Genomic DNA, 26,842 nt, shown 5'->3' on the forward strand with positions numbered 1-26,842 from the left:
GTCAAAAAGAAAGAAGAAGAAGAACGAGTATTGGTCGATAGCTCCGATTGGCGTTTGTTTCCGATATCATCAAAGCGCATACACATAAGCGGGGAACAACCCATGCTAATACAGGGGAAAACCATAACGTATGTTAGTCAAGGGTTTCCCGTGACGTTCGGTATGCTTTTACGAAAGAGGAGCAGAAAAAAAGCGGGTTACATAGGGAAGAAATTTGAACCGCCAAAAATTTAGCAACCAAATTACACTAACCAAATAATAAAAAAATTATCAGTTAAACAAAATAAATGCATAATCTTATTAAAAAAAACCGAAAAATGCATTTTCTGTTCACATTTACTTAGTTAAAAACTCACAGATCCTCCCCAACTCTCTCTATTTGAAATTAGGCGCTTAGGATGCAGCGTTGCCATTTTCACAATTTACTGAAATTTCGTAACATTTCTTACACACCGACGTCTGATGGCCCCAAGGCCCCAGATTATGACGTCTGTCTGTCGGAAATTAAATAAAGTTGATATCCCTCTATTTTTTAAGATATAATTTGGGCTTGCTAAACAAAGTTGATTTTTTTACCGTTCACGCCGATTTCGGGATCGCGTCCCGCTTGAACGCCCCGGCCGCCAGTCGACAGACGTGGCTTTTCGTGTGTGTCATACCCCCCCTAACCACATTTTAGCCTCAAACCTTTTGCTAAACAAAAATCATTTTTTGGTCACCCAGCTTCCAGACTACATAGCTCATATCCCTAATTCATAGCACACAACCGTAGGTTACTTTTTATTATTAATTATATTTCTGACTAACTTAAACCTGCCGTTCTAATTGACGCAAACGTCGTTCACTCAATCTTTTACGAACTTTATCTTGTAAGCATTTATGCTCACTATGAGAGTCGAACCCAGGTCCCTAAATTTCAATTATCTACAATCACAATGCAGACGCTTTATTAGACTCACCTACCCGTTCCCTATAATAATATGTTATTTTCCGTTAATTATTTCTAACTAATTAATTGCGGAATTTCATTAAAGTGGAAATTTAAGAGATTAAGACTTAAGAAATCAAAGCGCATTTTCTTCAATCATAGAAATGTAATATTTTTATTTTTAATAGAATTGGAATATGGAAATGGCAAATCATGGCAAATGCATGGCAAATGGAATTGAGTTTACAGAGCGGTATCGAGTTTGAAAAATTGGCAGCATCGCTTTCCAGTTTTCTGGTCAGTTCGTCTGCTGTCCAGTAGGTAAAAAAAAATTAAAAAAATTAAACTGAAAGCTGAAAGTGAAACTCACGTCGACCGTTTAAATCGTTAGACAACAGCACAAACGGTGAGGCTATACTAACTCAGCATAGTGTGTGTTCATAATAATAAGTTTCAGTAATTTAACTTTTTTATTATAGGAAACGTTTGGTGAAAAGTCTGTTCAAGCTAAGTTTTTTTTCTGGATTGCCCAATCGGCAATCTGATCCCACAGGTGTCCCGTTTCCCACACGTGGTTGAAACAAAGCAGCCGAGTCTTTGAAACGTTTGATGAAGACGACGACAATGAACGAAATATTATTGTTATGTTTCAGTATACAGTGGAAGATATGTAACATTCAGTTCTTAAAATTCTGTGTGGATTTGTTACATTTTGACATGTAACATTAGCAAACCATTGCAAATGTAATCTGCACCACATTCTGTGTGATTCTGTGCGATTCTGTGTGGATTCGTTTCATTTTGACATGTAACACTAGCAAACCATTGCATGAATGGTTTGCACCACATTGACAGACTACAAAGTACTTAGTTACTTACCTTACTACTTTGTAATATGTGATATTAAATTGACAGCATTTTTTCATTGTGTAATGATGACACACTCCTATCAAGTAAAGTAAAGAATTAATTAAAATGTTAAGATGTGTTAAACTTTCAAGGCAGATTAGCCGTAATAAGGAAAACGGGCAGTAGAAATAGGAAGCTAGACTTCACGGGGAAATTTCCAAGATTCTTTTTCACCCTAAAACGAAATGGTATTTCCAATATCAACTGAAAAAAAGCTGATAGTTATTCAAAAAGCCTTCCATTTATTAGTTAAGGTCGGATTTTACCTGTTTTCCGTTTTGATTTCGGGAATGCAGCCTATAGCAGGTAGAAAACGTACACTCATGACGCTAGTTGACGTTTGTCGGTAGAGCTCACTAGCCGCGTTAGTTTCTCTCGGTTTCTCTGCAGCTGCTTGCCCTGTGTACACTTTATACAGGCTTTTCAATAATCGACAGTCATTTTTCATTAGTTCCAAGCAGGTAATTGTCTCATTTTTACTAAGCATTGATAAATTATGTTGATGAGTGAATTTCAGATTGCCATGGTTTGACTACGACAATAACATAAATCCATTTGTTTTCAGAAAATTTAAGCCCCACCCTATATTATGCAATAACTTTCCTTGGTCTTTGTGTTACAAGTCATACTTTCTGACAAGGCAAAATAGTTTGATACATACGGTACTTTCAAAAGTTTTATAACCTTATTTTCTAAACATAAAAAAAAAACGTAACGCGTTAACGCCTACTAATTCTATTCTATAGATAAGAGCGTAATGAGTATGTCTAAATGGTGAAGCAGCACAACATCCTTAGAATGTTGTTGTTATTGCTATTATGTGCGCACTAAATAGTAGAATTTAATGAGTAGAGTGTTTCACAGGAACTTATTGTATTATCGAACAATTTAGTTATCTGGACAAAATCTAAAAAAGTTTCTGCAGCGGTTAAAACCACACATCCGCTTCACGCAGCATTACAGGGCTGTTTTCAGAAGTTAACCTTCAGCAATAAAAAATGGAGGAAGTAAGCATAATGTTGATTATTGAAAATATGTAAAATAATTTGAACTTGAAACTTAATTTTCAGAATATTCCTACTGTATTTCCGGCTTCATCGTTTAATCCACGAGCTGATGCTGATGCGCTTCATAAGGCAATGAAAGGTTTGGGTACTGACGAAAAAGTTCTCATAAGTATTCTGTGCCATCGCACCCGTGACCAGCGCGTGTCAATAAATCATGCCTACAAGGCAGGCTATGGAAAGGTACTAATTTGATAGTAAGATATTGTTTTTTTGCTTTGTTTTTGTTTCTCCTATTAATGTTCGTAATTATTATGTAAAATAAGGATTTGGAGTCGGCATTAAAAAGCGAACTGGGCGGTTGTTTTGAAAACTTGATGGTTGCTCTCTGCCTTCCTCTGGCAGAGTTTATGGCACGTGAAGTTCATCATGCTATCAGTGGAATAGGAACTAACGAAGGGACGCTCATTGAAATTCTTTGTAGCGGGACTAACCAGGATATACGAGAAATGAACGCTGCTTACCAACAATGTGAAAATAGTAGATTGATAGGTTTATTATGTTCTAATTTGTTATTTGTGACTTTTTATTCGTCAGTGTACGGGCATCCTATGGAAAATGATATTAAGGGAGATACCTCTGGTGAATTTGAATTGCTTCTCGTTTCATTGGTCCAGGTGAACTTTTTGCTAATTTGGTGTACCATTATTCGATTAAAATATGAGTTAATTTTTATTCCGTTTAATTCAACTTGTAGGGTCAAAGAGATGAGAATCAGACGGTTGATGTTTACGAGGCTAGAGCGGATGCCCATCTTTTGTTTCAAGCAGGTAGTTTTGTTAATTGCGTTACTGTATTTCATTTTCTAGTGATCAATATGGCACAGCCTCTTTCAGTGTTAATATCCGCTTTATCTATTTCCAGGAGCGGCCAAGGTAGGAACAGATGAAAGTGTTTTTCATTCTATCCTTGCTTCTCGTAGTTGGCCTCATTTACGGATGGTTATGGACGAGTATCAAGAAATGCATGGCCACACGTTGGAGCATGCTGTGATGAGTGAGTTCTCGTTTAACGCCGAGAGAGGTCTTTTAACAATATGTAAGTTTCGCATTTTCCTACGAAATCCCTACTTCTTGCATGACTTCACAATATTGTTAACATTCTGCCAGTGCAATGTGCCAAAAACCGACATGAATATTTCTCTCATCGCCTACATCACGCCATTGATGGATTGGGCACAAACGAGTATGATCTAATCTTTACTGACTTTTCACTGAATTCAATTGACATATGTTTTACATATTCAGTCGTAACCTTATTCGTATAATCGTTAGTCGTTGTGACGTTGATCTCAACAACATAAAACAAGAGTATGAAAGGAAATTCAGCCGTAGTCTTCAAGCTGATGTTTCGGTACTGAAATGCTTTTACTTTACTTTTGAATAAAGTTTGAAAGAAAATAACGATTTCTTCGTAGGGCGATTCTTCAGGTGATTACCAAAGGGCACTTCTGGCTCTTCTCGGCTAAAAATGTAATCGGGAATTACATTCTTTACATCAGAGTTATTTCTGAATTATCTTTAATACTTTCATTAAAATAATTTTTGGCTTTAAAAAATTTCATTTATTACAATCATAAAGACAATAATAAGGTCTTAAATCTGTTTCTTTAATTTGCGAATTCTTGACTAAATATGAAGGAAACACACTGTAGTTTGGGAAACCACTCGGGCATTATAGATTATAGTTCTGGGTAATATTTGATTAGCCTACACCTTCGTCTCGATGAGCACAGATCAGTTTCCCCGGAGTGAAATCTACAGCGTTTATATAGGAATAAAGAGTTGCCTTTAAAATGTTAAAAAATCTTTCCTTGACGTAATCGGAACGGACTGCCAATTGAATTTCTGTATGAAAAAAAATTTTTAAATTCTTTTCTGTGATTTGTTATTTCGATGACTCAAATTTCAATTGGTAAAAAGAGAGTTTAAGCCACAACCATTTGATATTCATTTTGATATTGGTTAACCAGCAACGTCAACCTGCAGAAAGAAAGGCCAGTTTTGCATGTCCTTCACATTCGAAGGTCACGGAGATCATCACGTAAAACGTGTCATGCAGTGGGGTAGAGGTTGGGTGAGAACGACACGTGTTACATAGCCAATTGGTATTCATTTTGATATTGATATTTTGATATACCCAGCAACATCTACCTAAAGAAGAAAGAAAATTTTCCTTCACTTCCGAAGGTCACGGAGATCATTACGTAAAATGTGTCATGTGGTGTAGAGGTTGGGTGAGAACGGGACGTGTTTCATAATTATCAAGCAGGTACAATAACCGCAAGGCTTAGGAGGGGAATGGTGAGAAAAAATCGTATAAAAGGAGAGAGAAAAGGCGAAGCAAAATCAGTTGAGTGAGCATCTCCGACACGTCAACAACTGCAGCGCACTATCTGTCACCATCTGCCTTCTTCATCCTTATAACATCAGTTCACAATCATTGGTAAATATGCATTTTTATATCTAGTCGTGAATCAGTTCTACCTCGTGTCTAGTTGTTGATATAACTGTTATAATTTTCATATTTTTAATGTACAGCTAACTATAGCGTTATGTTGGAAATCATTGATGGATTGGTCGACCACGAGAGGAAATCGTATAAAAGGAGAGAGAAAAGGCGATAGATATCAGTCGAGCGGGCATCTCCGACACGGCAACAGCTGCAGTGCACTCTCTGTCACCAACAGCATTCGTCATCGTATTACCAGTTCGCAATCATGGGTGTATATTCTGTTTTTTACATGGTGGTTTGCATTAATCTTTTGATTTAAATTATTAACCTTTATTAAACTAAACTTTTGACTACTTGTTAATATGTTAAAAATTATTAATTGTCTAGTTAACTATGGCGTCGTGCTGCTGTTGGGTGTTGTATCGTTGATGGCTGGGTCGACCACTGGTGTACTTATGTCTCCTGGGAATTGCGGATACCAAACCACAACGTCGCCGCCTACAACACAACATCAACATACGTAACAACCTGTTGTTACATCACCGAGACTCCCAAGTACTACACGACCAAGGCACCGGAATACTACACGACTACGTATGCTGCCCCTGCCCACTACACCGAGGCCTCTAATTACTACGGAGCACCGAAGAACTACACTACAACCTACGCTGCCCTAAGCTACTACACCTACGCCCCGAAGTATTACTCTGCATAAAAGGAGTCGGGAAAAAAAACAAGTTGTATTAAAGGAGAGAAAAAAGGTGGTAGAAATCAGCCTAGTGAGGATCTCCGAATCGGCTACAACTGCATTTCTATCACTGCATTTATTGTGTAACCAGTTCGTAACTATGGGTAAATATTCTGTTTTTTCTTTGCTTTTTTAAATTGAGTATCGTATCTTACTTTCTTTCTTCAATCTGACTTTTTTTCTATTTGTTAATATGCCATTGAATATTAATGTGTAAACTTATTCATGGTTTAGTTAAAGTCGTGCTGCTGTTGGGCGTTGTATGGCTGGGTCGACCACTGGTGTACCGATGTCTCTTGGGTATAGCGGATACCAAACCGCAATGCCGCTGCCTTACTACACAACAACTTTAACGACCGTTTTCTACACCGAGGCCCTCAAGTACTACACCACTAAGCCATCGGAGTATGACACCATAACTTACGCTTCCCCGAGCTACTACACCGATGCCCCGAATTATTACTCTGCCTCCAGCTACACCACCAGAGCAGCGGAGTACTACAAGACTACCTACACCGAGTCTCCAGCTACTACACCGAGTCTCCAGCTACTACACCGAGTCTCCAGCTACTACACCGAGTCTCCAGCTACTACACCGAGTCTCCAGCTACTACACCGAGTCTCCAGCTACTACACCGAGTCTCCAGCTACTACACCGAGTCTCCAGCTACTACACCGAGTCTCCAGCTACTACACCGAGTCTCCAGCTACTACACCGAGTCTCCAGCTACTACACCGAGTCTCCAGCTACTACACCGAGTCTCCAGCTACTACACCGAGTCTCCAGCTACTACACCGAGTCTCCAGCTTATTTCTCGACCAAAACGGTTGAATACTACACTAGAGCGCCTAAGTACTACTCTGCCCCGAACTACACAGCCACAACTGAGGCGGACAAGGATTACGCAGCCCCCACTTACTACACAGAAGCTGTTCCTTCCTACAACGTTGAACAGAAATACTACACTGATGCTCCAGTTTACTACACCCCAGCTTACGCTACATCTAGCAACAACACCGAAGCCCCCAAGTACAGCACCTAAGAATCATCATATTACAGAGCCACGTACGATCTCCCAGTTTAGTACACTGAGGAACTTTAGTATTACTCTGCTCCAAGCTACAACCAAACTAAGGCTCATAAGTATGAAACCGCTACTTACGCTGCTCCGACCTATACACCCGAAGTTGCAGACTATTCATCTGTCCTAAGGTACTACACTACTAAGGCAGCAATGTTTTACACCTCAACCTTCGCTTCTGCTGCCGAAGACAAGGAGACTTCTTAATACTGCAGCTGAATTTTAAGTTGATTATTTGTGTCGGGATTTGTGTTCAGATTTGTCGGTTATATTTTAATAGTTGCTAGACAGAGATATGATTGTGGCTGTTTAATGAGAAAATAAATATTTAATTGCGGGAAACTATCTTGTAAGACTTCCCTTAATACCTTTAAACCTTTCGACATTGCGGCAGATGTTTCTATTTTGGTTGGATTTTGTCTTTTTCATTTTTAGGAGGTAACTACTTCTCTAGTCGCTCTTCATACGGACATATTCTGGTCTTTGGACGAAATTCTTATTCAGGGCAAGTTACGAAAGAAACGTACTGTTTAGTGTTTAAGGAATTCATGGCAGACATTGTGTTTGGCCCCTTCAAAGAAATTTATTGAAAGAGAAATGTCTTTATAAATAATAGCCAAGTTTCTTTATTCATGAATGTAAAACTTCAAAGTCAAATAAATATACTGTTTTATTTGCTAAACTAAACATTACTTTGTTATAAATTACTCAGACACAATGAACAAAAACATGAAAAGGAATTGCTTTATTTTCCCACCTCCACCCACAATTCCTCCACTTTTTACAATCACACATATACATACATACATACACACATACATACACTTAAGTTAACCCGTTGGCTGCCACGCCATACAACCCGTAGGTTGTTCTTCTACTACTCTACGCGCCATGTCTGAAGGATCCATGACCAAGGTGGGACTTGCCATTGCTGACAAGTCCGGGCTGACACGGTGACAGGAGAAGATGGAATGCACGCCTCTAGAATCCATCACCGTATCGACAAGGGGGAAGTCCCTATGGTGCACTGCCTAACAGGCGCCTTGCGGCGAATCTTGGGCTGGTGCGACTGTCCGACCCCGCGGCATGTAAACCACGAGACCGAACAGCGCGGCCCGTGCTAAGGAGCTAGGGGGACAAAGGCGTGGCAGCCAACGGGTTAACTAACACAAACGAAAACATATTACCAACAACAAATGATGGTCCGCGCTGACATTTTGGAGATACCGGCGAAGTTTTGGTGTCCATCTTCTCGACGTCTCCTCTGCATTACCTGAATAAAGACAAAACAAGTGTTATTAAGTGAAATGCCAATAAAAGTTACATAATACATAAAGGTACATGTATTTTTTTTTTGCTCAAAACTTTACAGGCGCTTAAAAATTTTGCTTTTAACATTCAGAACTGTACACAGAACAAAGCTCACTCGCTAGTTTTATGAAAATTTTACGGAAGTATACCGGAAGTAACCACAGCGCCTCAACCATTGAGCTGTCGTCAAAATAAACTAAATATTCGTGATCTACGTGAAATTTGGGGTCAATTATGTGTGATTTAAACGAAATCCAAAATTTGGCCAAAATCGAGAATTTTCCTGAAGTTCAGGAAAATGTTCGAAACCGGAAGTACGCGTAGGTACAAAAAATTACGTGAACTTTACCACAAATTTGACGAGGATCACGAATATGTGGTTATTTTGCTCCTCGAATGAATATTTACTGAACTACTGACTGAAATCAGAAAACCGGAAGTAAAATAAAAAACACATAATTCAAAATCTAACAAATGAGCTTTGTTGGTGGAAAAGTTATCGTCAGTTTTCACTAAAAATTCCTACACAGCAGCTGCCGATAAATGTTTAAAGAGATTTGCAAAGTGACTGAAATTGACTGTTTTGACAGCTGAAAATTATCGGAAAGCCATCAAGCGTTAGAAAAAAGAAACGTCTAAGTAACACACTAACACTTCTTTAACACGCAAGAAGGGCCTGATTTTGGAATTATTACACAGACAGAGAGTTTAACGCAAATAGATTACTAGAAGATAATCTATGAAAATAAGTCAATTGTGCGGTACCTGGCGATAATCCCGTGGTGAGTGACTGTAGGTGTGTCACAGCAACGGAAGTGATCCAACTCGCCAGTGAAGCACGAAAAGTTGTGTAGCAGGACTAGCAGCATAAGAAGCACTGAAGCAGTGAAGCTGGATGAGTCTTGAAGATAAGGATGGAGCAGAACGTTGGTTAAGTCCCTCTTCTGTGATGGACAAAATCCAGCATTGGCTCAAAGATGTCTGTGGGTATGGCTCCAAGATGTCTGTGGGTATCTTTAAAAAAAAATTTACATTAATGAAAATATAAAAATTTAAAAGCATATCAATCTTTACCTTTTGTAAGAAGCACACTGAAATGTTCATGATGAAAAACTGTGATAATGGAACTACAGCAACCAACTGCATTACTCCTCGTGTGGGATAAATTTCCTGATGCTAAAGAAAGTGTTATGAAGTAGTCCAATAGCATTGTAATAGGTGAGATTGATGCTTACCTTTATCATATGGATGATGATTTGGAAAGGCATTTGACGTAGTGTGGTTGGTGTGGTAGCAGTCATGGGAAAATACCTTATCACCACACATTTGTGTACCACTATATGTGTGCTTCAAACATGAGTTTTAGGCTTTTGACAGCATGAGGATCTAATGGATGGAAAGTGACTGTGCGCTAAGTCAACTTGTTGGGATGACTAACAGTAGCTATGCATCTAAAATTTGAAGAAATCAGTTAGTATAATATGAAAATAATGAACCTAGGACAAGATAAACCTACATAAGATACGAAGTTCAATTTGGCATTTGAAATTACAGGAACATAAGTATAAACTGCAACAAGTTTGTTTCGCCCATTTCGTCTCCTTTCGTGACGAGACGTAGGAACAAATACAAAACAACAAGAACGGAAGTGGCGACATCTAGCAATGAGCGAAAAAGCTATCGCAACGTCAGGCTAAAAGAAAATGAGTTCTATTGTCAGTGGAGTTCGGAAATGAATATAATTAAAAAAATTATTGGAGTTCTATTGTCGCGTAGTGGAGTTCTACTGTCGGGCACTGGAGTTCTTTTGTCGAGTATTTTTAATAATATTTTAAAAATTATTTCTTATGTCTTTGGAGTTCTTGGCATCCCGTTCCGGTGTGCGAGGTTCCGCGTAGGAAATCTGAAGTAAATTATAAAAAAGCTAAAGATAAAATGAAATTCAAAATGATCCGCCAATCCTACCCCCCCTCCTATAAACATCATTCATTTTGAAATTCATTTTATCTTTTGCTTTTTATACTTCATATTTCCTATTTCTTACGGGAACCGGAACCTCGCACACCGGAACGGATGCAAGCATATCACTAATAATAAAGTTTAAAAAATTTTGTTGTATGCCTCAAAAAAAATTACGTTTCAGACTTGGATTGTCAGAGAGGTTTCAAATAGATGACGTAGGTGTCGTCGTTTTTCATGTGATGGCAGATTGTCGAGTGGTTTTCTCAAGTTTTCCTATTTTTCCATGAAAATTAACGATGAATTCAAAGTAAATTCAAGTTTTTTCTGTGCAACTTGTTTGCGATGTGATTTATTCCGTATGTAAAAGTATATCGATATTTCACCATGTTTGAGTGGATCAGTATTTTGTTTCACATTTATTACGCAAGTCATTTACTACTGGAAAAAGCATACCTTTTTTAAATCCTAAATCACACGGCGATAAATATTTCTTAAAAAGAAAAAAGTTCCCCTAAATAATCTAAAGTTTTATTTGATGACAAATAAAGCAGTACATAAAGATAGTTTAGGAGTTGTTTTGACAAGTGTAAACGTGAGGATATTGCTCTTAACTGTTTTGTACCAACCAATCAAACAGTATACGATAAAGTTTTACCATATTGCGCCATATCCATTTTTCCCCCTCTTGCCACTACGCCGAGCACTCACGAGAGAATATTTGCTGATGAGCAAATCCATCATTTGTACAAGTAAGGAAAACAAAACCCCTAAGAGAAGATCGTTATTATCAGTCCAGGATGGTAAATCTTTTATCGTGGACTCTGATCTAATGTTATGACATGGAAATAAAACGCCACCTAAGAATGATTGCAGAAAAGATCTTTCGGAAGTGAGAGCGAGAAATAATTTTACTCCGTATACGAAAGTAATTTATTTATGATAGCGTGCGAATGAAACTAGTCTAATAAAGTATGTAACATTCCACGCAAATCCTGTTAAATTGTAGTTCGAGCATTCGAAACATTCAGTATATCACTTCTATCGTGCGAGCCCCATATATGTAATATACAACGTTAATTTAGCTGATGGTTTATCAATGAACCTTGACGTATATTTTAAGCTAATAAATAAGTAGAAAAACAATATTTACATGTTATATCTCTCACCTATTTACACGTTTATAGTATAGCGAATTTTCTCTTTATGGCCTCAATAGCGCCCAACAGAGAGATACTACGTAAAGTGTGGATATCCAAGGCTGCCTGTGGGATTTCTTTTTGCGCAACGGTTTCATGCCCCCACTATATATAAACACGAATCAAGCGTACGTGAGCACAACAGTCTATCACTTTCAGTCTGTCTGTGCAGTTGATTTAATTTTCCACAACTCCGCCGGCCCCTCGAAAAATTCAAAGGTAATTCGTAGTTACAATAAGGACTCGACTCGACAAAGTAAAAAGGAGGTTCTATAAATAATTCGTGCTTATTTTTTTTTTCTTGAAACAATAGGCGGGAATTTTATACCTTTGATCGACATGTTAGACATTCAAACTGGCTTTCGGTTTGGTAAAAACTGGATGCTTTGATTTTCAAATTGAATAGTTATAGGCGATCAATACCGGATGAGCCTGTCAGTAATTTCACAGTCGATCAAAGAGATAAATTGGCAATCGTTTAATAAAAACGTCCTTTGAGTGACGTACCGTGTGAACGTGAGGGTTTGACAAAGTGCTATCCAATAAGATGCTCTCGCTCGACTCTGCTCATTATATTTCATTACGTCAGTTGATCGATACGATTTATCGCCTTGAATTTTCTGTAACAAGTTAGAGACACCGCCGTTGCGCTGCGTAGGTGACAACTTTGTCAAGATATAATTATTTGCTTAAGATAACAATAAAGGTCGCATGAATATAGAGAAATGCCGATGTTATTCGGATTTCGAAATATTTTTAGTTGGAAGCTCCTTAATTAACCAAATTGTTTTTTACAAACTATTTCTCGTCTTGTATAGTTCAGAAATGTTGCGCCTAATTGAACGAGTCCTGTAAAAGTAAAAAGTGGCGACTGCCGCCTTTTGACGCGACCAAACCCGAGAATGTGGTGCTATCTGGGAATTTAATTTCAAGGTGTAAAAATGTGTACAGAGTTGCGTCTTTATTTTGAAAAGGGCGCGTTGTTGTAATTAAACTAGCCGATAAGACTAGCCGACATCTTCTTATCCTTATCACTGAGAAGCATGCTTATGCTGTTTAATGTCATCTCCATATCATGGAATTTGTTTTCCCCCTCACTCGACAGTTTAAGAAAAGTGTCTGAAGGACAAGCTTCAAATTTGGTCTCGTTCAAACCTATTTTGTTTTTTTAAATCACGCATTCTAATTGAAATAGGAGTCGAGATTTCGCCACTGTCTGCGCGTAAAGTTGATTGCGATATTTAACGGAAATGGGAAACCCAGGTGAGGTCGAAAACGGAGAAGAGAATGCAGGATACGTCGCTACTGAAACCTTGGAAAACCCCCCGCCTTATTCATCAGGTAAATTCCGTCTGAAAAGGGAGAAAGCGAAAGCTAGTGCCTCCTAGCGCCTTTTCGAACGCGTTTGGGGTTTCCCCGCAAAGTTGTTCTTTGAAAATTGACTGACCTCAATATCTTTTTGTTCAGTGGGAGTATATCCTGATGGAAATGAGACGACCGTAGGGCAGCAGACTGAAGTCAAGAATCAAAATCCCAACTTTCAGAATGAGAATGACGGAATGACGCCGGTGAGATCGATGACACAAGCTGAAATAAAACAAGAAAAGATGAGAATCTGGAAAAATGTCGCCATCATCAGCCTTTCCTTCATGTGTCTTTTTACGGCTTTTAATTCTGTCGGCAACCTGCAGGTAAATTACACTTACTTCTTGATCGGGATGCGTATTACATAACATGATGTCAACGTATAGAGTTCTATCAATGCCGACGCCGGATTGGGAACGACAGCCTCAGCTACCATCTATGTTGCTTTACTCGTCTCCTGCATGTTTGTCCCAACTTGGCTCATCAAGACAATCAAGTGCAAGTGGACCATGGTGTTCTGTCAACTCTGCTACTCAGTCTACATCATCGCTCAGTTCTGGCCGTCTTTTGCTACACTTATTCCTGCAGCCATCATCCTCGGAATTGGAGCGGCACCTATGGTTATTATTGAATAGATAATTATTTTAACTTTCTTTTCCATTTTAAAACGAATTTTTTTCTTTTTTTAGTGGTCGGCCAAATGCACTTATCTTACCCAAGTGAGATCATCATCATTTTTATTGTCGAGCTATGTCGACCGCCTTATCCATTTGACATTTCTGTACGTTATTTCATCATGCGCGATTTTTCACAGGTCGGAAACCGGTATGCAGCTTTGATCGGAGACAATTCGGCTGAGCCGAGCATTACGAGATTTTTTGGTGTCTTCTTTATGGTCTTCCAAACATCACAAATTTGGGGAAACCTTATCAGTTCACTTGGTAAATAAATTTCCTTGTTATTTATTAAAGATAATTCTAATTGACTAATTGTTTATACTTATCAACGTTAAACAGTGCTCTCAATGGACAAAGCTAACGAAACGAACGTAGACGATCAAGTTTTAGAATTCTGTGGAGCTAATTTCTGCAACAGTCGAAATCTTACCAACATAACGGGAGACGGCAGTGTTTCCTCACCTTTGCAGCGACCTGATGAAGATCAGATTCAAATGCTGACGGGAATCCTTCTTGGTTTCGCTTTACTGGCATCAGCCATCATGGCTCTTCTAGTTGATCCTCTTTCAAGGTAATTTAAGCACACAGTTGCTTACCTACATAGGGATTTCCTTTATATACAAACGAAGCTTTTACTAAACTAAATATTACCTTTGGTTTTTATCCTAAAGATTTGGTGAAGCAGAACGTCAAGGTAGCAGTACAGGCAAAACCGGAGTCGCTTTGCTTCTCGCTACCTTCCAACATATGAGAAATCCTTATCAATTACTGATTATTCCATTGACCCTCTGGTCCGGTTTTGAACAAGCTTTTCTCACAGCCGAATTCACTGCGGTAACTATCGTGTTTTTATGTTTTTGGTAATAGCTTTTTTTAATGTCGCATAATTATTTTACTAAAGGCCTACATTTCGTGTGCCTGGGGAGTGCAACACGTCGGATTCGTACTCATCTGCTACGGCGCGGCTGACGCAATCGGATCTATCACTTGCGGCTCGATAGTCAAGAGAGTGGGACGAATTCCCATATTTGTGTTTGGAGCTTTACTGAACGCGGCATTAATTATAGCACTCTTCTTGTGGAAGCCAGATCCTGATAATGCTGTAATCTTTTTCGTCATTGCTGGCTTCTGGGGACTTGCAGATTCAATTTGGCAGACACAAATCAACTGTAAGTATTATTTCTTTAATATTAAGTTATAAAAAATACGTACAATCGATTTATATACCTTTTACAATTTTGAACTTTCTAAAAATCTATCGCAGCTTTCTATGGCGTCATCTTTTCTGGTTCCGAAGAGGCTGCCTTCAGCAACTATCGACTGTGGGAGAGTTTGGGCTTCGCAATTGCGTTCGCTTACAGCTACGCATTGTGCGCAAATGCGAAACTTTGGGTTCTTGTTGGGGTGCTCGCAGCCGGAATGATTGGTTATTTGACGATTGAAACGATGGAGAACAAAAAACCAAAGAAGAATGAAAAAGAATAAGTCTGGCTCTTTGGTGCTGGTGCAGAATAAAGTCTTGATGATTAATTTCACCTAAGGAAGATAATGCCCAATTAATTGGGGCTTGTTTCTTTAAAAAAAAAACCCGAAATAACCTGACACAATTGTAAAATATCAATATATACCTCCCAAGTAAATAATACGCCCAATTAATCGCCATTAGTTTGTCAAATACAAAATAAATGTTTTTCTTTTTTTTTATCAGACATATGTATCATTTTGTACAATAATGCAATACAAAATTTGCCTTATAAAAATGTTATGGTATTTACATTAGTCCCTTAGCAATGAATATTTTATCCAATTCTTTTTCAATAGCAGGGCAGTTACCACGCAAACCATCTACAACTTTCTTTGACCATTTGAAATACTCTTCACATCGTCTAGAAGACCAACCCCTTGGAGTACCCTTACACAAGTCTCGGAGGTTGTACAGTTTGTCAGCTAGTTTTACTAGCTTAGCCTCATGGCTGGATGTGGGAGCATGAACAATTTGTAATCTCTTCCTCTCTTCACTCGGGAGGCTTTTGTCATCAGTTACCTCTCGCACAACATCTGTGACAGCTTTTCCAAACTTTTTCTCCAGTTCCTCAAATGTTGTGTCAGTATCTTCAACAGTGTCATGCAAAAGTGCAGCTTGCAGAACAATTAGGTCTTTAATGCCAGCTTCACTTGTCAAGATTCTAGCAACACCTGTTATGCAATCAACACTTATTAGAAAACAGAATAGTCCACTTACAATGCACAATAACACGTCAATTAAAAATGTTACTTTACCTACGGGATGATTTATGTACGGAGTAGAATCGCTATCCTTTCGTCTCTGATTTCGATGTTTTATTGCTGCAAAATCTACACATTCAATTAGCTCGATCGACACATCTCCTTGAGCCATGATGAAAATTGGCTGAATGTGTCACAAGTCACAACAGAAAGAAATTTCACAACAGAAAGAAATTAACCGGTGAAACTGGCAAAACGTAAATAGAGCAAGTTGTTTCTTGCTTATGAGTCCATCTGTGGGAGAAAATATAAAGCAGTTTAACTGAGGTTCTCACGTGATGATGTGGTAAATGTGGTAACAGCGCTAAAAGGTAAAGCGATTAACCGACTAGTCCGGAACAGTGTTGGCAACCGGACCGACCACCAAATTCTCTGATAAGAAGAGAATATTTTAAGAAAAACACGGAAAAAACATTTAAAACAGCAGAAAATAAAATTTGAATACCGTTATTCTGATTTTTATCCAATCAATCAGGAGAATTCTGAAGAATGGAGTAACCCTATTCTAGACAACCCATATTTGTCTTATTTGAGAACACGACCTCAACGATATAACAAAAAACGCGCTAGTCAATTTCTGGAATTAGGTTTAATGACTCCACTGAGTCAAGAAAAAACACTTTCGCGCCGCTCCGTTATTGCAAATACAATATTTCATATTCTTAATGCATTCGTATTTTATTGGCGTAGTATAAGCTCGGTATTAATCGGGACTTACAATTATGAAAGCATTGCAATCGTATCTACCAATTTTATGTAAAAATCATGGTAAGTTTTTGGGCAGTGACAGGAGTATCTATAAAAACTGTGGATTACATTGCACTATTAATTAAATGGTTTGAACTGGGTAGCTTCTATCAATTCAGTCGGCACGTCGGAAAGAAAGGAGATTATTTTGTATCTGTAATCTATTCACCTTGTTGAATGCAATAATTTAAATGTTTCCGAAAACCACGAGAAAAATATCAAAAGTTCGTCCGTCTTTCCTATTTGCATTAATCTAATTCAGCAATTAAGATAGGTTATTGTATCGAATCTAACATTTAGTTTGAATGGATGAGGCAAATTTACCTAATAAAATTACTGTGCCAAAAAAAACTTTTCTATGCTAAAGAGACGGAATATTTAAGCGCTTAAAGTGTTGAATGAAAATCTGTGAAAAAGACCTTCAATATTAACATTATTAATGACCAAAAATGTACACTATGTATATCAAAATAGGGAGCCGATAAAGAAAGGGCGTACAAAGTCATATGACTAACAAGACACCTAACCTTGTCCGTACGAAAAATAGAAACCCCGAGAGGAAAAAATTCGTCAAAAACATTATTATACAGTGGAAACAAATAGAAATCAAAAATGCATACGCCATGACTCAATACGTCTATGTCTGAGAGTATCGAATGCATAGATGTAGAAAGTTATCTGGATAACTTAAATGTTCGCTTATCCATTGAAGAGGGGTTTCTAAAGGGATATCAATTCCATGAATGACTACTTGAAACGATCCTACGAAGCAAAATTTATTAAAGTGATTTCAAAAAGTTAAAAAATATAAATTATACCTTTGGATTCAAAATTGAGATTTGCCCTCTGAAGTAAGTCTTCCACAACCAGTTTTTTCTCATTCTCAACTGGTTTAATCAAATATTGGACGAAAGGCTTAGAAGTCAATTGGGGGACATATAAACGAAAGGGAATGTAGCGGAAACCATCCTCGGCGCTATGTTCCATTAATTTTCGATTGGCTGACCAAAATTGGTCAAATCTGTCTGTATAAAGGTATAGAAAACAGACATTATTGATCTGGCCTTACAAACACAATGTTATATATCACACCATGTAAAAGTCCCAACCAAAGCTGCTTGTGGTCACGTTCTTGCATTAGAGCCATTATGTGATTCTTATGCTTCAAAGCATCAGCTTCCTTTAAGCTATGCATCAGATGGGATTCAACAACATCTCTGGAAATAACACTGTAAAATTAGAAACACCATTACACAATAGAATCTATAATGTGATTACTTTGAGGGGCATTTGAGTATCTTGTTATCAGGATATTTGTCAAAGTGGACAGTAATCTGCCACGGTAATTCCGAATTTGAAACAAACAGATCATAGAGGAGTCCAATAGGATAATGCCTAAAGATTTTTGTGTATAAATTGTTGACTTGAAATTTCTATTGAAAATACCACTTAAGAGGGTGTCTTTCAAATTCCAGCCACATTTCGTTGTCATGCTTTTCGGGAACAACACATCTTACAAAATGTCTGCGAACCTAGCAACAGCAAAATGATCATAAAATAATTAGACACAGCTATTACTATTTGATCACGCTTACTTTATCTGTGACGAGAGGAAAATAAGTCAGTCGTGGAACCATAAGATAGAAGGGATCTGGTGCAATTGGTGTTGACACTTCCTCTGTGGCTAATGTAAAACAGACTGGCAATCTGCCTTCCCAGATCTCACGTAAAATTTCCCTGTCTTCAGCCATGATCAGCACGTTATAAGCTCGACGAGATTTCTTTACTAAAAAAGGCTACAAAAACGTAACTCGACGCCACATAAACAATTAATCCCAAACAATTCTTTTAATTTAAGGCCGGTCTTCCAGTTCCTACCAACTGACGACTCATCCTAAAAAAAAACAGCGCCATCGGCGGAGACGGATGTAAAAATCACAAAAACCAATCGACTTATATCTCGGTTTAGTCGAAGCATAGCCTACTTTATTATAGGAAGCCCAAAGGAAGGATATCTCTCGCGTGTTGGAAAAGTGAAGCCTACTTTGCTCACCTTTCCTCCGATTTCCCATCCGCCAAGTGGACCCAGGGGGGCCATCTGGTGATCGAAATAATGACACGCCCTCCGAAATTTCGAATGTTATGGTTTGGGGGGATTACCCTGTAATTTATGAACGCACCATTAATATGTTGCCGTGAGGGATTTCATGACAATGTTACATGGAACGGTGGACATTATTGTTTAGTGAATGGCCCTTCGTAGCCATTTAACACGTTCCATCGTCCAATCTGATTCCATTCCTTCGCGAATGAAATCATATCGATAGAAACGTAAACAAATCCGTGTTTTCAAATATCGCCACTAGACGATAAATTGGCTCCCGTGGGTCCACTTAGGGCGGAGCCAAATAAGAGGAAGGGAACCCAAATTGGCTTCCAAAAAAAGCCCAAACCGTTGGGCTTCCTATAATAAAGTAGGCTATGGTCGAAGTCGGTTGAGCGCCAATTCAAATGCCGATCCCTTGCTTCGCGCGCGAGTTTCCCGATAGGGTGTTTTTTTCACGGGGTTTAGGTTTTTTGGGGGGAATTTGTCAATATTTCCACCAATCATCAATTTCTCATTTTTCCACCAACCAACAATTTCTCATGAATCATTTTAATGGCATTAAAATAGATCATGAATGTGGAGAGAACCCTTATGATGCAGTGTCATTTGCTGTGAAATCGGCCCTTTATGCAACATAAATTCCATCTATTAAAATATCAACCATGGATGGATATCAACATGAACTGGAGGTATTCAATAACACTCATACTCAGGCTCATCGTTGTCGAAAAGCACTTGGAGGAGGAATGCGGCAGGCGGGTATTTTGGCCGCAGCCGGAATTTTGTCACTTTCAAAGGGACCTACCAGGGTAGCTCAAGATCATATTTTCACCAAACAATTGGTCAATTGGCTGTTACTGCGCAAGAGGTTGGAAAAAGCGTTGTGGAAGTTGATCGATATACCGTAGAGACGAATATGGTTATGCTAAAAGTCGAGCCCATATCAGGTGCTACCCCTAATTCAATTGTGAAAAGATTTGCTGAATCTACTGAAAAGGAAGTTCACGGGATCGGTCAAGATATTCGTTGGCTTGCTTACCCGATGACTGAAACGAACATCATAATTGTTGTTCACTGCAGTAACCCACCTGAAGACATCAATCTCGCTCAAGACAAATAAGGGTATGTTTTTGATGAAATCAATCAAAGTAACGCTGTATAAGTAAACTGGAAGCTTCATAAGTGCTTTATTCCATGTAACGATCATTACAAACGTAGTATTGTTGTAGATTGGGGAATTAGTGGAAGAGCTGTTCTTTTGTTGTATCAGCCGTTACTCGTCTTTTATTCATGTGTAAAAAATGAATACATTGTTATTTACCATTTCGTAGTTGTCGTTATGAAATCATGCGTTTTATAGCGCCTTTTTTAAAACTACCTTAAGTCATGTCGCATATCTAATTAGGTTTTTTTCCCCCAAGAAGCCAAGCACTTCCACTGGTGGTTAGATATTATACATAAATACAAAGCTCGAGCTTCGAATTCAAGCAAAACGTAACACGGCGTACAAATGTAGGGAAATTTGATTAACTGCTTGGACGTGTTTATTTAATCTTTGATAGTAAAAAAAAAGAGAGGCCAACACCCAAGCAAAAAAAGCAAGCCAGCAGTTACACACGCACGTTACGATATTGATTGGTTTCAAACCTTCTCCTTCTCCGAAAAATGCTTCATCGTCGCTCTCAAACGTAATATCGGGCACCTTGTAAAGGTGAATGACGGGCTTGTTAGGATCCTTCACCAACAAATATTTGCCATCCTCTTCCTTCATACACAAATCAATAATACAACGGAGAATGCCCCAAGCATTGTCGATGTTAAGGTTGATTTGCGATGCGAAATCTGACGGGTGGAACTGCTGTGTTCCAAGGATTACACGACGCGATGTATCTCGTATGTGCATACGGGAAACATATCTGAAGCAATCAATATTAGTTACAATAATGTTCGAAGGACAACAGGAGCCTTCACATACCCGAATTTAATCCAATCAGAGTTGGCGAGCAGAGCTTGCACAGTCCATTTTGCTAGCTTGCATGCATTATTCTTCAGCTCGTTGGCCTGAACAGCACCTCGCTGAGTGTCCAGTTTCTGGCGCCATTCGACTTCACCAGACAACTTGAAGTACAAAATCATTTTAAAGACACAGTTTCATTACGAACAGTAAATATGCATACCCTTGAGTCCCATTCTTTGATGTTGATAAATTGGTTATCACCAGCCGATCCAACGGTGATAGCGTCATGTTCGCAACGTGCCACCAGGACACCACCTCCTGAAAACTTAGTATTAGACTATTTATTTCAAATTTAAAGTTTTAACTTACAAACCTTCATCAAAGTCAGTCCACAAGGAATGTTCTCTGTGTTTAGTCTCTTGGTAACATAAGGATCATCTTAGAGCTCCAGATCTGGTTGATATCCGTCCATGGTTGCTATTTTAATGGAATTTGGGTTGTATAAAGAGCCGATTTCTCAGCCAATGACACTACATCATAAGGGTTCCCTCCACATTCAAGAATCTATTTTAATGCCATTAAAATATTTCATGATAAATTCTTGATTGGTGGAAATATCACATCAGCTATATCAATATGTCAACATACAAGAACCAATGTTGCTGTCGTGTCAATAAAGAAAGTTGAGATAAATTAATTGTATCACCTGAAGCATAGGATCTTTGTAGGAATTTGTAAATTTCATTTTCCAGATGTTGATGAGTTTGCAGGTCTCAGCCTTGCCGATCCACTGGCATTGGAAACTAATGTAGTTTCAAGAATTAAAGGGTGATAATCCAGCATTGTTCTACCATCACATCGTAAATCATCCTTTGATATTTCCAAATTTGAATTTCGTTAAGTAAGGACAATTTATTTCAATAAGAGACCAACAGAATTTAATTATACCTGGACTCCATGATGAATGAATGCTTTTCGGTATATAAAAAACCGTACGGCTATTGTACCAGCTTTACGTAGTAGGGAAAACAATTTACAATCAAAGGATAATACTACCTATACATTATTTAAAATTTGACTACATACATTTTTCTTTAAACTTGCCTTGATTCAGTTGATTGATTAGCAGCCAGCCTTGTTTTGTTTTTGAATAGCAGCCAGCCTTGTTTTTTTTTTGGATTCCAATCCAAGGCCGCGTTGAAGTTCGTCGGCCTTGAATTATGGATTGGCGTCAGAACCACCTGACGGAAGAAAAAATAACTAAAAAAAAGTCATTCTTTCTTCGATTTATCTCACGCCGACCCCTATCCTTTAATCCAAGCGGGACCACGACGGCTCCTTGTAATAACATCTCCTCTACAAGACGGTCGCGATTTGCATACCGTCACGAAAAACCCCGCAAATCGTATAAAACATTAATGGAACCCCCCAGACGAAAATCGTTTCCCTATCTCTCCGAGAGGAACAGCGCCACCTCCCAGAGAGAAATCGAGTGAAAAACCCCGAAAACAGCCATCGAGCCGTAGAAGAAAGAGACGTCGTCGCACAGTCGGAGTGGGAGGTGGGTGGAGTGGGGTCGGGTGGGGTGGTGGGTGGGTGGGAGGAGGACAGGGTCGTTTGCCGATAAATCCCTATCGGGAAATTATTTATCTAAAAGTTTTTATTTTTCAATGCGTTTTTTATTACAAAAAAAATTTTATTCTCGTATTTATCTACTTTGTGACGTAATGACACCTCAAAAGAAAGAAAAACTAGATTTATAAAAAAAAGCGTATGTATTTTTAAAACACGAAAAAAAGGTTTGAAATTGTTCAGCAAAATTCATAAGAAAGAAATCAAGTCCAATCAGAATACTTAATAAGCAGTGCAGGAAAACATTGGATAGGAACCGCGAGAGTTAGAGGAACCGCTTGAAACGACCTAGTTGAGTAGAAAAAATTATACGTGAGAATGGCGCAGTGTATAAATAGATAAATAGATAATGTATCAGACCGAGGTATGCATTACAACTGGGGCAGAAATGTTCGACATCCAGGCAGTCTTTAACTATAATGATAACAATTTGATAACAATTACAAAATTCAAGGAACTTGTTTATGAATAATTAACTTACTGAAACAAGGTATTAAACAACACCCTAGAAAACACCTGTGTTTGAAATCAAGTGAAAGTCAAACCATTAGGACAACCTATCAAATTTAAATAACAGCTAAAAAAAAATTTTTTTGTACCCAACAAAACAAATCAAGATGCCCGATAACATAGGAACCAATCCAGGTTTGGTTTTGATACCAGTTTGAATTTCCGCTTGGCACTGCGGGCATTTCATTGTGCATGCGTTTGGCCCCAACATTTTTTCAGCTTTTTATTTTTCTTTTTAATTTTCAGTTGAAAAAATTCTTGTTCACTCTTACACTCCTTTCATCACCTTGATAAGGGAGAGTTAAAAAAAAATGATCAAATGATTAATTACAATCGCCAGTACACGAATAATTTTTATTATTATTAATAACTTAATAAGAAACCGAGGGAGAAATTTTGTCTCTCATCGAAACTAGGTCAGTTTTGTATATACCACGTTGCAAGAATAAAACGATCTACATATTTGTTTGGCCAGATAGTACAGTCACGATGGACATTTGTTTATACTTTCCAACATCTGCTGGCATCGAAGTGTGGGGAATACGACAGGGGAACCGAAAATAAAATTAAAAAGCGATGCACACACAACAGCGACGTTTGAGCATCAGGGTCACACAAAAAAAAGGGCGACCGATGTAAAAATATGTATAAATATAAAAACACGGTGCGACTTTAAGAGAATCAAAAATAGCCCAGCCTTCCATGTGAGCGCTTAGTAACTTCAGGATTTTTCTTCTCGTGTTGTCATGTTTTATTTTAATTTGTCGGTGGGAAATGCATTCGGTATACAAGCGACGAACTGTTGGCTCACGCTCGGCACGTACCAAGTGGAAAGCGAAACGAAACCCAACAGGGATATACAAAACCCACATAACATAGCCACTGCTGTGATGATGAATTTTCCGCTCACGAGAAATTCGTGTTTCTTTTTACTTTATTCAAAGGCTTACCTTAAAAGAAAAGGAAATGGAGTTTTTTTATTATTTTAGAAAGTGCGGCTGCTGCTGTGTTCACTGTTCTGGGCATCCAATCACCTCATCGTTTCGCTTCGTTCAATTTTCAAGACACAGAAAAGGAAAGGAGGCGCAATTCGGGAAAACTTTTTAGTGGCAGCAACACAGAATGAAAAAGGTACTTCTAGCGCAACTCGTCGCTCACCGAAGACTGCCGAGAAAAAAAAAATGAAATAACAGCTGTGCCGAGAGAGAAACGGTTGTGCCAAATAGCCCGAGTTCTATACTGCTGAGCTGGGCGTTCCCAGCAGAGAAAAGTTCACGTGAAAGTCAGTTTTTGATGTTCATTCTTTCTACTTACTTTTTGTTTGCGGCTGCTGCTGGGACGTGCCTTCGTCTACCCAATCCGCGCATACGTGGATATTTATATTCGTGTTAGTCAAGTACCCTTTTTTTTCGGGAGTTTTTCTAAGATGTCTTTTAAAATACAAACTAACTGAAATGAAAATTTCGTTTAGGTATTCCAAGAGCAACTGATCGACTGCATTCATGGGCAATCAACCAAGTTCCTCTAATCAATTGACGGTTGTCTAAATGAGACGAATAAGAAATTTTCTAATTAAGGGCATTTGAATAAATCTTCTTCAATGCAAGGGCATTTGAGCTTTTGTTTAAAATCCAATGAATTAAAACTTTTGGCTCGAAACTCGTTTTTTCCATTTTTGTTTTCTTTTCTTCTTTCGTTTCTTTCGCTGTTGTTCTCCTTCGCCAGGGCTCATCAACTTTCCAAATGCTTTAAGTGAGTTCGAATAAAAACGGCATTCTCAAAATCCCAAAAGGCTCTTTATGACCACATACACTTTCCTCCAGCGTGACGTAGTATCAGAATCAACTGATTGATGGAACGACAAACTGTAGGTAAGGAAAAACGTCCGTCTATGACTGCATTCGGAAGGACTGGAAGAATAATAGTGAAATTTGAAATGGTGATTAACTGATTTTCTTATGCCAGCAACAAACGGGCGCCAGAGGATTATTTCTCTCCTTACAGGAATAGTTCCTAGAAAGAAATTGATAAGAAAGTGAAAATACGGATGCATGTTTTACAGTATATGTGGTTATCTGATATACAGGAACTTGAATGATAAAAGAAGAAAAACCTGATGGATTTATTTGGAAATCGACTGACACACCTGACACCTTGATGGATGGCTAAAAAAAGGTTGAATAACTAATAAGTAATAACCGGATCCATAGGTATCAAGGCATAGCGAATCCATAACTTTTCCTTTTTATATGCTGTGACTTCCGTATCTGTTTGGTGCGACCATCTTACCCGACAAAAATTGGCCGCAACTTTCAAGATCAGAAATATTTCAGTTGACGACAGATATTGATGTGTCACAAATAAAATATTATTAGAGTTCTATGACGTTTATTTCCACCAATATCCTAGTATAATGCCCCAATAGTTTCCCCTAAATAAGACGCTCCATTTTTCCCGTGAAATTTAAGCACAATGAGATTTGATTTGTAAATACTTGAAAACATTGGGACAGGGGTCGCCAAAAAAGTCGTTGGTAGCCAGCACGACGCAACTAGATTTCCCGTTACAGCGTTGGCCAATGATACCCGTGTGCGCTGCAGTTGAACAGGTATTGACGGCATCACGCACCGGGTCCATCACGCAAACTGGGTGAGTAGTGCGGCCGTAATTAGCGAAATCAATGACGATACTTTTCCCACTCGGACAAGATAACGTCCTGGAATCCCACTCGCAAGTGAATGACTCGACGACTTCAGATGGGCAAGCGCAGTGGTACTTGATTTGCAAATACTTGAAGACGTTAGGACATGGGTCACCAAAAAAAAAATTGGTAGCGGGGATGACGCAATTCGACCGGCCATTGCAGAATGTCGCGACAAAGTTGGTGTGAGACGGGGTGCTACAAGTATTGGGTGCGTCACGCACCGGGTCCATCACGCAAACTGGGTGGGTTGTACGGCCGTAGTTGGCAAAATCAATTACAATGCCTTGTCCATCGGGGCAGGTTAAAGTTTTGGTTTCCCATTCACAGGTGAACGATTCCTCGATCGCTGCTTACATTAAGATTTTATTATTTAATTTCTTCCTGAAATTTCGAATTAAAACTTAATTAAAATTACCTCGATCAGATTGGAGCGCTGTCTGGCTTGCAACTTGTTGCTAAATAATACGAATTTACGTTATTGTTGGATTTTATCATTTTTTTTAAATTGCAGTTCTACAAAAAAATGCGATTACTTACCAGAAGGCCAAGAGAACTGACTAGGATAAGAAAAATAAAGTGAAGCGGATCAGCTCGAATCATTTTTGGTTACGTCCCTGCGCGCGATGTGCTGTTGAAGTTGCGGGATTTTGTAGTCGAACGAGTTATCACAACAAGTCTCCGCGATTATATAGGGCTAGCTTTAGTCATGGAAAACAAATTACCTACCACCAAGTGCGTTCGGAAAAGCACATTCGATTTCAATTACGAACAACACCTGTGTAGGTTCAGTGTAAACACCGCTCACCAGAGACCTCGCATTCTGTTCTAGAATACGCAGCACAGTTGCAATCTATATTGGCTGTTTATCGTTAAAGACGCCATATGCTAATCTGTTTCGGGTAACAATATTTGAGCTGTCAATACTTGCTGGGACCTGTTGGACATAGGCTTCACAGAGCAGGGCAGGCTAAGAATATGTTTGAACTAATGCCATTGGTTTACTCTGAACATCTGTAAGAACACTTGTTATTTGCATCAATATCGCTCGAGTTCGACGTAGGTAGTTATTGATCCATTTTTGCTCATATAGTACATGATCAAATAGGCTACATTTTTTTTGTGTAAGTTGAATTGAATTGAATAAGGAATAGACGATTTGATTTCCGTATTTAGATTGAAATAAATTATTTTCTAGGTCACCTG

General features: G+C 38.5%; 8 protein-coding genes and 2 long non-coding RNA genes across 17 annotated transcripts; 5 read left to right on the forward strand and 5 right to left on the reverse strand.

The window, feature by feature from the left end:
• Positions 1–2,175: 2,175 nt before the first annotated feature.
• Positions 2,176–4,505, forward strand: LOC124329274 (annexin B9-like). Of its 2 annotated transcripts, none has more exons than XM_046788307.1 (10): positions 2,176–2,298; positions 2,730–2,844; positions 2,908–3,084; positions 3,168–3,372; positions 3,439–3,518; positions 3,599–3,671; positions 3,766–3,939; positions 4,011–4,086; positions 4,149–4,254; positions 4,319–4,505. In XM_046788307.1, exons 2-10 carry the CDS (start codon positions 2,836–2,838, stop codon positions 4,367–4,369), a joined length of 951 nt encoding a protein of 316 aa, XP_046644263.1. In that variant the 5' UTR covers positions 2,176–2,298; positions 2,730–2,835; the 3' UTR covers positions 4,370–4,505. The 2 variants fall into 2 exon arrangements, with proteins under 2 accessions (XP_046644263.1, XP_046644264.1); XM_046788308.1 differs by having other exon boundaries at positions 2,197–2,298; positions 2,702–2,844.
• Positions 4,506–5,105: 600 nt separating this feature from the next.
• On the forward strand, positions 5,106–6,045 carry LOC124329300. The gene is made up of 3 exons (XR_006916742.1): positions 5,106–5,346; positions 5,442–5,624; positions 5,743–6,045. It is a non-coding gene; the product is annotated as an uncharacterized LOC124329300 (long non-coding RNA).
• Positions 6,046–6,051: 6 nt separating this feature from the next.
• On the forward strand, positions 6,052–7,524 carry LOC124329297. Its single transcript, XR_006916741.1, has 3 exons — positions 6,052–6,207; positions 6,338–6,642; positions 6,948–7,524. It is a non-coding gene; the product is annotated as an uncharacterized LOC124329297 (long non-coding RNA).
• Positions 7,525–8,399: 875 nt separating this feature from the next.
• On the reverse strand, positions 8,400–13,885 carry LOC124342144. Of its 2 annotated transcripts, XR_006918707.1 has the most exons (7): positions 13,735–13,885; positions 13,361–13,634; positions 13,102–13,241; positions 9,732–9,947; positions 9,571–9,672; positions 9,262–9,510; positions 8,400–8,458 (listed from the first exon to the last, which is right to left on the reverse strand). XR_006918707.1 is itself a non-coding variant. In XM_046795115.1 (4 exons), the coding sequence occupies exons 2-4, from the start codon at positions 9,795–9,797 to the stop codon at positions 9,298–9,300; spliced, it is 381 nt and encodes a 126-aa protein (XP_046651071.1). In that variant the 5' UTR covers positions 9,798–9,947; positions 10,013–10,208; the 3' UTR covers positions 9,223–9,297. The 2 variants fall into 2 exon arrangements, 1 of the variants encoding a protein (XP_046651071.1); XM_046795115.1 differs by lacking the exons at positions 8,400–8,458; positions 13,102–13,241; positions 13,361–13,634; positions 13,735–13,885 and adding an exon at positions 10,013–10,208 and having other exon boundaries at positions 9,223–9,510.
• LOC124341270 (UNC93-like protein) lies at positions 11,797–15,272 on the forward strand. Of its 3 annotated transcripts, none has more exons than XM_046794309.1 (10): positions 11,797–11,873; positions 12,850–12,995; positions 13,122–13,345; positions 13,406–13,639; positions 13,709–13,738; positions 13,834–13,960; positions 14,036–14,267; positions 14,368–14,530; positions 14,598–14,865; positions 14,961–15,272. In XM_046794309.1, exons 2-10 carry the CDS (start codon positions 12,905–12,907, stop codon positions 15,179–15,181), a joined length of 1,590 nt encoding a protein of 529 aa, XP_046650265.1. In that variant the 5' UTR covers positions 11,797–11,873; positions 12,850–12,904; the 3' UTR covers positions 15,182–15,272. The 3 variants fall into 3 exon arrangements, with proteins under 3 accessions (XP_046650265.1, XP_046650274.1, XP_046650257.1); XM_046794318.1 differs by lacking the exon at positions 11,797–11,873 and adding an exon at positions 12,038–12,308; XM_046794301.1 differs by lacking the exon at positions 11,797–11,873 and having other exon boundaries at positions 12,763–12,995.
• Positions 15,273–15,368: 96 nt separating this feature from the next.
• Positions 15,369–16,256, reverse strand: LOC124342117 (guanosine-3',5'-bis(diphosphate) 3'-pyrophosphohydrolase MESH1-like). The gene is made up of 2 exons (XM_046795092.1): positions 15,977–16,256; positions 15,369–15,892 (listed from the first exon to the last, which is right to left on the reverse strand). The coding sequence occupies exons 1-2, from the start codon at positions 16,092–16,094 to the stop codon at positions 15,468–15,470; spliced, it is 543 nt and encodes a 180-aa protein (XP_046651048.1). The 5' UTR covers positions 16,095–16,256; the 3' UTR covers positions 15,369–15,467.
• Positions 16,257–16,634: 378 nt separating this feature from the next.
• Positions 16,635–18,639, reverse strand: LOC124341950 (autophagy protein 5-like). The gene is made up of 6 exons (XM_046794915.1): positions 18,325–18,639; positions 18,176–18,261; positions 18,008–18,124; positions 17,822–17,946; positions 17,548–17,754; positions 16,635–17,491 (listed from the first exon to the last, which is right to left on the reverse strand). The coding sequence occupies exons 1-6, from the start codon at positions 18,478–18,480 to the stop codon at positions 17,367–17,369; spliced, it is 816 nt and encodes a 271-aa protein (XP_046650871.1). The 5' UTR covers positions 18,481–18,639; the 3' UTR covers positions 16,635–17,366.
• Positions 18,640–19,498: 859 nt separating this feature from the next.
• LOC124321566 (uncharacterized protein R102.4-like) lies at positions 19,499–19,956 on the forward strand. The gene is made up of 2 exons (XM_046784237.1): positions 19,499–19,704; positions 19,812–19,956. The coding sequence occupies exons 1-2, from the start codon at positions 19,499–19,501 to the stop codon at positions 19,954–19,956; spliced, it is 351 nt and encodes a 116-aa protein (XP_046640193.1).
• Positions 19,957–19,999: 43 nt separating this feature from the next.
• LOC124321583 (eukaryotic translation initiation factor 3 subunit D-like) lies at positions 20,000–23,122 on the reverse strand. Its single transcript, XM_046784238.1, has 6 exons — positions 23,086–23,122; positions 22,786–22,839; positions 21,167–21,211; positions 21,014–21,111; positions 20,812–20,954; positions 20,000–20,752 (listed from the first exon to the last, which is right to left on the reverse strand). Exons 1-6 carry the CDS (start codon positions 23,120–23,122, stop codon positions 20,320–20,322), a joined length of 810 nt encoding a protein of 269 aa, XP_046640194.1. The 3' UTR covers positions 20,000–20,319.
• Positions 23,123–23,173: 51 nt separating this feature from the next.
• Positions 23,174–26,391, reverse strand: LOC124342011 (L-rhamnose-binding lectin CSL3-like). Of its 4 annotated transcripts, none has more exons than XM_046794994.1 (5): positions 26,177–26,391; positions 26,055–26,094; positions 25,082–25,985; positions 23,886–24,948; positions 23,174–23,221 (listed from the first exon to the last, which is right to left on the reverse strand). In XM_046794994.1, exons 1-3 carry the CDS (start codon positions 26,237–26,239, stop codon positions 25,399–25,401), a joined length of 690 nt encoding a protein of 229 aa, XP_046650950.1. In that variant the 5' UTR covers positions 26,240–26,391; the 3' UTR covers positions 23,174–23,221; positions 23,886–24,948; positions 25,082–25,398. The 4 variants fall into 4 exon arrangements, with proteins under 4 accessions (XP_046650950.1, XP_046650942.1, XP_046650957.1 ...); XM_046794986.1 differs by having other exon boundaries at positions 25,049–25,985; XM_046795001.1 differs by having other exon boundaries at positions 23,886–24,099; positions 24,250–25,985.
• Between the last annotated feature and the right edge of the window lie 451 nt (positions 26,392–26,842).

This window comes from Daphnia pulicaria, chromosome 1, assembly GCF_021234035.1.
Source record: "Daphnia pulicaria isolate SC F1-1A chromosome 1, SC_F0-13Bv2, whole genome shotgun sequence".
NCBI classification, from domain to species: domain Eukaryota; kingdom Metazoa; phylum Arthropoda; class Branchiopoda; order Diplostraca; family Daphniidae; genus Daphnia; species Daphnia pulicaria.

What these genes read in the sequence shown, in the direction of transcription:
- LOC124329274 (XM_046788307.1), top strand. An exon ending in ACAAGGCAGGCTATGGAAAG is followed by an intron (nt 3,085 to 3,167) that starts GTACTAATTTGA and finishes ATGTAAAATAAG; the next exon opens with GATTTGGAGTCGGCATTAAA. An exon ending in CCATCTTTTGTTTCAAGCAG is followed by an intron (nt 3,672 to 3,765) that starts GTAGTTTTGTTA and finishes ATCTATTTCCAG; the next exon opens with GAGCGGCCAAGGTAGGAACA.
- LOC124342144 (XM_046795115.1), bottom strand. Translation starts at nt 9,797, where the DNA reads ATGACTGCTACCACACCAACCACACTACGTCAAATGCCTTTCCAAATC. An exon ending in TCATCATCCATATGATAAAG is followed by an intron (nt 9,673 to 9,731) that starts GTAAGCATCAAT and finishes CACTTTCTTTAG; the next exon opens with CATCAGGAAATTTATCCCAC. An exon ending in CAGTGTGCTTCTTACAAAAG is followed by an intron (nt 9,511 to 9,570) that starts GTAAAGATTGAT and finishes TTTTTTTTAAAG; the next exon opens with ATACCCACAGACATCTTGGA.
- LOC124341270 (XM_046794309.1), top strand. Translation starts at nt 12,905, where the DNA reads ATGGGAAACCCAGGTGAGGTCGAAAACGGAGAAGAGAATGCAGGATAC. An exon ending in CCCCCCGCCTTATTCATCAG is followed by an intron (nt 12,996 to 13,121) that starts GTAAATTCCGTC and finishes CTTTTTGTTCAG; the next exon opens with TGGGAGTATATCCTGATGGA. An exon ending in AAACCTTATCAGTTCACTTG is followed by an intron (nt 13,961 to 14,035) that starts GTAAATAAATTT and finishes AACGTTAAACAG; the next exon opens with TGCTCTCAATGGACAAAGCT.
- LOC124342117 (XM_046795092.1), bottom strand. Translation starts at nt 16,094, where the DNA reads ATGGCTCAAGGAGATGTGTCGATCGAGCTAATTGAATGTGTAGATTTT. An exon ending in GTACATAAATCATCCCGTAG is followed by an intron (nt 15,893 to 15,976) that starts GTAAAGTAACAT and finishes ATTGCATAACAG; the next exon opens with GTGTTGCTAGAATCTTGACA.
- LOC124341950 (XM_046794915.1), bottom strand. Translation starts at nt 18,480, where the DNA reads ATGGCTGAAGACAGGGAAATTTTACGTGAGATCTGGGAAGGCAGATTG. An exon ending in GAAAGACACCCTCTTAAGTG is followed by an intron (nt 18,125 to 18,175) that starts GTATTTTCAATA and finishes AAAAATCTTTAG; the next exon opens with GCATTATCCTATTGGACTCC. An exon ending in ATACTCAAATGCCCCTCAAA is followed by an intron (nt 17,947 to 18,007) that starts GTAATCACATTA and finishes TGTTATTTCCAG; the next exon opens with AGATGTTGTTGAATCCCATC.
- LOC124321566 (XM_046784237.1), top strand. Translation starts at nt 19,499, where the DNA reads ATGGATGGATATCAACATGAACTGGAGGTATTCAATAACACTCATACT. An exon ending in TGGCTGTTACTGCGCAAGAG is followed by an intron (nt 19,705 to 19,811) that starts GTTGGAAAAAGC and finishes AATTGTGAAAAG; the next exon opens with ATTTGCTGAATCTACTGAAA.
- LOC124321583 (XM_046784238.1), bottom strand. Translation starts at nt 23,122, where the DNA reads ATGAAATGCCCGCAGTGCCAAGCGGAAATTCAAACTG. An exon ending in CCAAGCGGAAATTCAAACTG is followed by an intron (nt 22,840 to 23,085) that starts GTATCAAAACCA and finishes TTATCATTATAG; the next exon opens with TTAAAGACTGCCTGGATGTC. An exon ending in TCTGATTGGATTAAATTCGG is followed by an intron (nt 20,753 to 20,811) that starts GTATGTGAAGGC and finishes TGATTGCTTCAG; the next exon opens with ATATGTTTCCCGTATGCACA.
- LOC124342011 (XM_046794994.1), bottom strand. Translation starts at nt 26,239, where the DNA reads ATGATTCGAGCTGATCCGCTTCACTTTATTTTTCTTATCCTAGTCAGT. An exon ending in TCAGTTCTCTTGGCCTTCTG is followed by an intron (nt 26,095 to 26,176) that starts GTAAGTAATCGC and finishes CGTATTATTTAG; the next exon opens with CAACAAGTTGCAAGCCAGAC. An exon ending in AGCGCTCCAATCTGATCGAG is followed by an intron (nt 25,986 to 26,054) that starts GTAATTTTAATT and finishes TAATGTAAGCAG; the next exon opens with CGATCGAGGAATCGTTCACC.